The sequence below is a fragment of the Ruditapes philippinarum genome, unplaced genomic scaffold (assembly GCF_026571515.1).
Source record: "Ruditapes philippinarum isolate M1 unplaced genomic scaffold, ASM2657151v2 ctg23648_1_1_1_1, whole genome shotgun sequence".
Classification (NCBI taxonomy): domain Eukaryota; kingdom Metazoa; phylum Mollusca; class Bivalvia; order Venerida; family Veneridae; genus Ruditapes; species Ruditapes philippinarum.
Window position 1 is genome coordinate 1 of NW_026863674.1, and position 9,341 is coordinate 9,341.

Sequence of the window (9,341 nt, forward strand, 5' to 3'; positions counted from 1 at the left end):
ACCATATGTTTTACATTTTACGGGTCAATAAAGTGCGAAACCAAGAACGATTCTTTTCCCACATTAAAAAAACTGCGGTCGCTCACCAGTGTGTTTACACATATGTAACTTCAGCTGACTTGACGAGTAAAATTTTTTGGAGCAAATTTGGCATATAAAACTGCCTTCTCCTGTATGAATACACATATGTACCCTCAAAAAACGTTTTTCCGAATAAACTTTGCTGCATAAAGGACAAGGGAATGTTCGTTCACCTGTGTGAATGTTCATATGAATCTTTAAACTATACGCTGAAGCGAAATGCTTATTGCAAACTGAGCAAAGGAACCTTTTCTCCTTTATATGTGTTTCAAGGTGGCGTGTGAGTATGGACTGGGTTTTCCATAACTTTCCACATTGCCGGCACTCAAATAAGCCACGCCCAGTGTGAGAAGACATATGGAATTTCAGCCTGGACGCTTTTTTAAAGATCTTATTACAAAATGTACATATATGTAATTCACATCCTTGCGCTTTGTACGTCTTCATGTGCGCCTTTAATCTTCTCTCTCTTTGGAATATCATGTTACAATGTGGGCATATATGTGCACTTCTTTTGCCATGTACCAAACTACTATGTGATTGAAGATTTTTTTTATCTGGAAATGTTTGATGGCATTCGAGACACACTATTGGGTAAGTTGGATTCTTTGTCCTCACGACAATTTGGGTAGGAACCAATGAAACTGTTCCATTTTCAGTCACCACTCCTGCATATAACGGAGCTTCTACCACTTCGTCTGGTTTGCTGTTTCTATTTGGTATCACATTATTGTTATTATTACCGTAACCAGTCTGAACCCTGTTTAAGTTTTCATTCCTCAATAGTTGAGGCGCGCTGTAATATTTGTACATTTTACCTTGAGATGTTTCACCGACTTTCTGAAGCCGAATCAACGAATGCTTCGCACGATAACAATTTGACGTGTAGACCAAGTCACAGTCCAAGCAGTTGTAGTTTTTTGTATTGAGATGGTTCAGCAGATGACTCCTTGCAGCACTAAGTCCCATCAAAGACTCCTCACACAGCACACAAAAGTATGATGATATTTCGGATGGACTTGCAGTGTTCTTGGCATAACTGACAACACCATCAGTGTTATTTACAACACCATCAGTGTTATTTACAACACCATTAGTGTTATTTACAACACCATTAGTGTTATTTACAACACCATCAGTGTTATTTACAACACCATCAGTGTTATTTACAACATCATTAGTGTTATTTACAACACCATCAGTGTTATTTACAACACCATTAGTGTTATTTACAATACCATCAGAGTTATTTACAACACCATTAGTGTTATTTACAACATCATTAGTGTTATTTACAACACCATCAGTGTTATTTACAACACCATTAGTTTTATTTACAACACCATCAGTGTTATTTACAACACCATTAGTGTTATTTACAGCACCATTAGTGTTACTTCCAACACCATCAGTGTTATTTACAACACCATTAGTGTTATTTACAACACCATCAGTGTTATTTACAACACCATTTGTTTTATTTACAGCACCAATAGTGTTACTTACAACACCATTAGAAGTACTCGCAACACCATTATTGTTATCTCCACCATTATCTCTCTGTTGCACATGCATCCCTTTACTTACTTGAACTGTATTCTCAACTTCCTTACTTTTAGTTTTTGTCTCAGGTTTATTTCTAGTTAGCTGTAAAACATCCTTTTCAACTAGTTCAACAATACCACTTTCATTTATATCAGTAACTTCTGCACCTAATCCATTAGCAATTTCATCTAAATCGCTATCATCAAATTCGTTTCTTTCAATCATTTCTATATCATCTTGGATCTCCATTTTAAGTTCATTCTCAATATCACCTCCAGTACTATTTCTATACTCGTCTCTCTCAATTAGATCTATATCATCCTGTATTTCCATTTTAAGATCTGCAGCTTCCATTTCACTAATATCCAGATCATCTTCCAGTTCACTAATATTCAGATCGTCAACTCCTTCAATACCGGCAATGATATTTCTGAGGCCAGCCCTGTCAAGATTCATCTCTTCACACTCTGCATCATGCAGTAAACTTTCAACCACTTTTTCTGCATCTTCACTTGTAGGAATAGGATGCTCTGGGTTGTTTTCATAGTCATCTTCTGGTTCCACCTTGATAATTATTGTGCTAAAATCCTCTTCCATTTCTGGGTCTGAACTTTATCCGACTTTCCTCCTCTTTCAATGTCTAAGTTTTATATTTCATATTTTTTTGGAAGACTTCCTATAAAGACAAAGGTATTTTTTTTTTTTAATTTATAAAGTATCAATTCAGAATAAAAACACTGCATCCAGTATTCATTTCTTTATTTTTCTTAACCAATTTTGCAGACATACCAAATATTTAGACTAATAAAGTTTCTTTATAAGAAAATAAAAAAAAAAGTTTTAAAAACATTTTTTAAAGCCGACTAAAATATGCAACCTCTGGAAAAAAAACCCACCAAAAATCTGTATAAGAATGGAGACTGTGGCTTTTTGAGCCTTAACTTTTTCTTTGATTATGATACCATGTAATCATTGTAATAATTAGAATATCAATAAAACTTTTTTTCTTTTATAAAGTACTTTCATCTTGATTTTTTTCAATACAGTACAGCAGTTACAACTTGGAAATTCAGTAAGAAATCATGACATCCCATCAATTTTCTTTTCCAATCAATAGGCTATTCAAGTTTTGTTTGGTTTAGAACATATGTTAAGATTATAACATTCAAATGTATAAGTATAAAATCAGAACTGGTCTCACTTCTGTAAATTCTAACCATAATAGCAGGCTTAATGTTTTGGTAATGCTGCACACCCCAACATTTGACACAGTTAAATTGTATAAAATACATTCAGATAATAGGTTTCATGACTCTAGGTCAAATGCTTTTTGAGTTACATGCGACACAAAAGAGAACGGACGGACAGACAAGGGTAAATCTAAATGCCCCCTCCCCACTAAAGTGGAAGCACAAAAATACAGAATTTTCAACAGAGTTCCTAAAGAAAGCCCAACACAGCAAAGTTGAAAATTTTGCAGGATCAGTTTGATTGAGCCTGTTCATAAACAGTAATGGAAAGTGCAATTTACTGCCCCCTCCCCCGCCCCAACCAGCTTAAGTAGAATTCTACATTTAACATGCACTGGAAAAATTTAGATTTTTTAAACATCCGCAGTTTCTCATTTCCAGTATTTTTTTTTTCATTTCAATGAAATTATACATGTTGTCCCATTACCCAAGCATGTCCCACTGAACCATATATGGTGTCCCACAGTGCCCCTAGCTTGTATTCTTGCCCCTAGTATTCTATTGCATATCTCCAAGTCAACTTAATTATTTTAGGTTCAGTTAGTTATCTGTTACATCTAGTTCATATTGTCCTTTTCATCCACGAAAGCGAGCATCAATCTTTCAGATATGTTAAGTAGGAGAAAGAAAATTATGATTTTTGTCCCAGAGTGCCCGCAGTCTATCTTTCAGCACAGGAGCTTGAAATTCTATCAATAACCGCTGAAAAGTCAGATTTAAAAAAAAATCCATACCTATATATAACGTGTTATTTTTATATATATAAGTATAGATTTTTTTTAAATCGGACTTTTGAGCGATTATTGATAGAATATCAAGCTCCTGTGCTTTCAGTTTCATGCCAATGAAATGTCTTAAATGTGGCATTATCCTGGTTTAACTTTGTAACTCCCATGTAAACAAAAATATATTACCTTCATATTACAAACGAATGCTGTGAAAACGACAGATAATCAGTTGATTTCCATTAAAATATTAATCACGTTTTTCACCTGGGCGCTTCCGCAGTAATATTCCAAAACAAATGGGGTCACTAAACAAAGGGAAGTAACTATACAAACATGTGCGTGTAAAGACTATTTCGCGGCACGGTCATTTTATACCCGAATCGAACATGATCGAGTGCCGTATTGGAGTATTATATTTTATAAATGAAAGAAACATGGTGTACGATAAATCCCATGGGATTTTTGTGTTAATTTAATCATTATCAATCTGTCACTGTACTACGATATTATACCAAAATATACCAGGAATTCCAGAAAAATTCAAGTTATGTTTGTTAACATGCTCAACAGTGTGAGTTTCAAAGCATACTGTATATTCCTGCATGCAGGAGTAATGGAGAAAGAAACATGCAATATGGACAGATTGTTGTCATCATGCGATGTTGTTGCACATTTTTATGCGAGACTCTGGGTACATTGTATACAATGATTGTTTTAATATCAAAACATTACTATCAAACAGTCGGGCATACTTCCTGATCGGGAAACAAGGGGATTCCCCTTCAAGGATTCCCGATCAGGCAACAAACGTCAAAATCCTTTCTTATCGGGAAGTTTTTTTTTTTTTTGGCCTTTTTTACGTAGTTCAAGAAAAATGACCGGTGCATAACAGTTTTCAATCCACTTCAATATGAATATCACACTTTAGTTCAGAAAAGATGCATCTAAAATCCTACCGAGTCATTTTCTTTTAAAATGTCTACAATTGAAATAATCTGAAAGTGAACTTAAGTAATGTTTTTAGATTTTACCAAAAACTAGCCACTTCCCGTTTTGGGAACGTTGCTTCCTGATCAGGCATCTAGCAAAATATTCATCATTAAAATGTTAAGATACACTGCTTTCCAATCTGGAAGTACTTTATATTTGTAGTAGTACCTGGCCTTGATTATTAGAAATTGCTAAGCCTGGTCAGTTTTTAAAGAATGTGGCAATAATTCAATCACAACGAGTGGAATATATCTGGCGAAGCTTATGTCCTTGTTAGGCGTAATAATATCTATCAAAACATTAGCTATATTTGAAGGACAGTACAAAAATCATCATTATAATACAAAAGTTTCATATTGTTAAGATTGTATAGCACGTGTTGAACAACATTGCACAGAGAGTAATTTCTCAAAACAATTACCATGCAGCTCAAATAAATAAGTTAAATTAAATGTTGACTAGAGCTCAATAAAATATTATTTTTTTGGCTATAGCTCAAGACGTGTTTGCACACTACATGTGTTTGTAGTGACTGTGTCAAATTTCTGTTTTCTGAAACTTAAAGTGTATAAAGCTATATATCTGATGCAAAAATTATTGTTTGAATTTTAAAAAAGTATACTTCCAAAATGATTGTATGAAATAAATCAGGTACGTATATTAACCATTTTGTTTAACTTACTAATGATAGATTTCATTCAATTTCAGCTAGAAAGGGGGGCATATATGTCATTATGATATTTCTTGTTTTATTTATTTATTTATCTTATATTTTATTCATTTTTTTTCTAAATTAAAAGTGGCTTAAAGGGTATATTCTATATCTTAAGAAATATTTTAATAAAATTTATCCACAGCAAAATTATGCTGGTTCCATATTATCATATGGTTAATTCCCGAAAAAAGTAATGTAACATAGAATGTCTCTGTTATTGAATACACATGAATCCTGTACAGGAACACAATATTGTTTTGCTATTTCAAGTAGGGTTTTATCCGTTTAGTAATGATTTTGTGCTTGTGCCATTTGTGTTTAAGGTAATAAATTACCATATTTATTCAGATATGGTAATTTATTACCTTAAACACAAATGGCACAAGCACAAAATCATTACTAAACGGATAAAACCCTACTTGAAATAGCAAAACAATATTGTGTTCCTGTACAGGATTCATGTGTATTCAATAACAGAGACATTCTATGTTACATTACTTTTTTCGGGAATTAACCATATGATAATATGGAACCAGCATAATTTTGCTGTGGATAAATTTTATTAAAATATTTCTTAAGATATAGAATATACCCTTTAAGCCACTTTTAATTTAGAAAAAAAATGAATAAAATATAAGATAAATAAATAAATAAAACAAGAAATATCATAATGACATATATGCCCCCCTTTCTAGCTGAAATTGAATGAAATCTATCATTAGTAAGTTAAACAAAATGGAGAGCAGCTGGAATAAAATATATATTATCATATAATTGTAACTATTAGCATCTACTTTGAACATTCAAGGTTATTGTGACCTTGTCCTCTGACCTAGTGACCTCAAAATCAATAGGGGCCATCTACTAGTTATGAACAATTAAAATGTGAAACATAAAAAATTGATAACTTGAAGATAATGCGTAGAAACCATTCTGACATGTAACGTCCTGTGACCTTTGGCCTAAAGACCTAAAAATCGAAAGGGGTCATTTACTAATCATAACCAATCATTAAGTGAAATTTAAAAGATTTAGTAATAAATAGTTTTCAAACTAATGAACGGAAACCATTCTGACATTTAAGGACCCTGTAACCTTTAAAATGGTGACCCCAAAATCAATAAGGGTCATCTACCACATATGACTAATCAACACATGAAATAGGAAAACTTTGTGATAAATACTTTTCAAGATATAGTGCGGAAACCATTTTGACATTCAAGCAGCGTGACTTTGACCTTTGACCTAGTGCCTCCAAAATCAAAAAGGGTCATCTTCTAGTTATTACCAATCAATATGTGAAATATGAAGACTTCTAATAAAAAAATAATGTTAAATACCAGTTAAAAAAGATAATGAGCGGAAACCATTCCGAAATTTAAAACTCCTGTAACTTTGACCTTTAAGCTAGTTACCCCAAAATCAATATAGGTTATCTAATAGTTATGACCTTAACAAACATACTTAAGGTCACTGTGACCTTGACCATTGACCTAAAGACCCCAAAATCGATAGGGTCATCTACTAGTTACGACCAATCAATATGTGAAATATAATGACTTAGTGATAGATAGTTTTCAAGATAATGAGCTTAAACCATTATGACATTTAAGGTCCCTGTGACCTTGACCTTTGAGGTAGTGACCACAAAATCATTGGAGACATCTACTACATATGACTAATTAATTTGGAAATATGAAGACTTTGTGAGAAATAGTTTTCAAGATAATGAGCGGAAACCATTCTGACATTTAGGGTCCCTGTGACCTTGATCTTTGACATAGTGACCCTCAAAATCAATAGGTGTCATCTACTACAAAAGTTATGACCAATTAGTATGTAAAATATGAAGACTCTGTGTTAAATAGTTTTTAAGATAATAACTGAGGTCTACTGATGGACTGACAGACCAACATTAACGTCACATAACATAACATATATTTTATTCAACAAAAAATTGTATACATACAATTTATAGTCATACAGGTATTGTGTGGACATTAGCAAGTCAATATACCCGCTCTTCTTCGAAGTGGGGCATAATAAAAATAACTAGGACCGGGTATGAATAAGAAAGTTAATGTTCGAATATTCGTTTTTCCATATTCGAATATATTCGAATATTCGTTTTTACAAAATTTGAGAAGACACCACCTATGATGCTATCATTTGTATCTGAACTGCAAGACACACCAGACTTCAAAACATTCAAACCATGACTCACATGTTGATTTGTTGCACATACAACTTTATTTGTTAGTGTTGTCCCAAGCAATCTCAATCAGCACGAAAGAATTCAAGAATAGAACGCGCTAACTTAAAGATTAAAACTTCCCAAACGGGAAACATTTAATGGTGAATATTATGCTAGATGCCTGATCAGGAAACAGTGTTTCCAAAACGGGAAGCAGCTACTTCTCACTAAAATCGTAAAACTTCACTCAAATTCACTTTCAGATTATTTTGATATTAGACATTTTAAAAGAAAATGACTCGGTAAGATTTTAGATGTATCTTTTCTGCACTAAATGTGATATTTATATTAAACTGGGTTGAAAACTATTCTGCACCGGCCATTTTTCCTGAACTACGTAAAAAAAGGCCAATAATATTCCCGATCGGGAAGGATTTTGACGTTTGTTGCCTGATCGGGAAGCCTTGAAGGGGAATCCCCTTGTTTCCCCTTGTTTGCCGACTGTCAAATGACATCGCAATAGCATGTGGAAAGCAATGTTTTCTTTATATAGATTACAGATAACGAAATTGCCAATTTAGACGTATACTTAAATCTTTTATGCACGAATAGTGCTAATGCACCTTTGTTCGTGCATTATCAATTTTTATGCAGAAGCCCCTGGACTTATTGATCTCGCGTCCTGCGGGTTTGGGCTTTTTATTAGTCCTCACGCTTCAGCAGAATGTTAATGTATGAAAGAAATTAATGTGCAATCCGGGTATAATTAAAGCCGTGTTTGCTTGGTCGTATTATAATATGATTTGCAATTTTAAATATTCAAATCGTCTCAAAGAAACAAATTGCAAATTAAAATCAGTAATGTTCCCAATTGTTTTAACCTAAATTAGGATTCTCAAATTAACCAATCATTCGATTAATTAATTCATCCAATTTTAACTTAACTGGTTAATTAATTAATTGATAAATAAGTTACAATATAATGTGTTAATTGATAGAATTACAATACAATGAATATATATTTTTAATTATTTTATATTTACAGTTTCACAATCAGTTGAGAAATACAAGAAATTTTCTTAAGAAGAGTTGTACCCTATGAGCATATTGCGAAAAATGGCCGTTTTCATTGAAAATTAAGCCTCCTGTAACAAGTTCAAACTGCTATGAAACTATGAAAAATGCTTCAATACTGATAAAACTTGGCACAAATGTTGACTGGACAATAGCCTCTGTAACAGCATGCTCAATCGTAAATTGCCTGTTACCATGGCAACGGGGGGCGTCTCAAAATGCCAAAAATCACTATTTTGCATTGTTGTTTTTTTCCATCAAAACTGATTTCAAAGTGCTGCAACTTATCAAGGGATTGAGATAGAGTAAAGGGCTTTTCAGCGTCGGTTACTAGTTACCCTAAGATCGACCTGAGGCCATTTTTGGCCTGTCACACGTTTAACAACATTTCTCAAACGAAAATGAAGGGGGGGGGGGCAAAAAGCCGTCGAAAAACACGCTTATATAAGGCACGTACAGATTTACATATAAATCCGTGTATATTATAAGGGAAAAGGTTAACAAAAAATGATGAAAACACTTGAAATTACCCAAAAACTAGTTTTTCCATGTTAACAAGTGCCCTAGTTAACACCTAATTTTGGTGAAAAATTGATGTTTTTTGACATTTTCTATTTTTTTAATAAATAAATTTTTATTTTTATTTGCGATGCTAGAATCTAATTCTTACTAATTTTACTCTTAGAAAAACATTATAAGTATTCTTTTAAGATATTAAAATGTACTTGACTACTGTACTGTGTAAGGTATTCATAAATGAAATT

General features: G+C 33.0%; 2 protein-coding genes across 2 annotated transcripts; both read right to left on the bottom strand.

Annotated features, from left to right (window-relative positions):
• Positions 1-63: 63 nt before the first annotated feature.
• On the bottom strand, positions 64-1,579 carry LOC132722953 (gastrula zinc finger protein xLCGF3.1-like). Its single transcript, XM_060707576.1, has one exon. It carries the CDS (start codon positions 1,048-1,050, stop codon positions 64-66), a length of 987 nt encoding a protein of 328 aa, XP_060563559.1. The 5' UTR covers positions 1,051-1,579.
• On the bottom strand, positions 992-2,286 carry LOC132722951 (probable inactive protein kinase DDB_G0270444). Its single transcript, XM_060707575.1, has 2 exons — positions 1,588-2,286; positions 992-1,120 (listed from the first exon to the last, which is right to left on the bottom strand). Exons 1-2 carry the CDS (start codon positions 2,221-2,223, stop codon positions 1,061-1,063), a joined length of 696 nt encoding a protein of 231 aa, XP_060563558.1. The 5' UTR covers positions 2,224-2,286; the 3' UTR covers positions 992-1,060.
• Between the last annotated feature and the right edge of the window lie 7,055 nt (positions 2,287-9,341).

Coding starts and splice junctions, on each gene's coding strand:
- LOC132722951 (XM_060707575.1), bottom strand. CDS start 2,223: ATGGAAGAGGATTTTAGCACAATAATTATCAAGGTGGAACCAGAAGAT. Junction 1,121..1,587: donor CGAGTACTTCTAATGGTGTT/GTAAGTAACACT, acceptor TGGTGTTGTCAG/TTATGCCAAGAACACTGCAA.
- LOC132722953 (XM_060707576.1), bottom strand. CDS start 1,050: ATGGGACTTAGTGCTGCAAGGAGTCATCTGCTGAACCATCTCAATACA.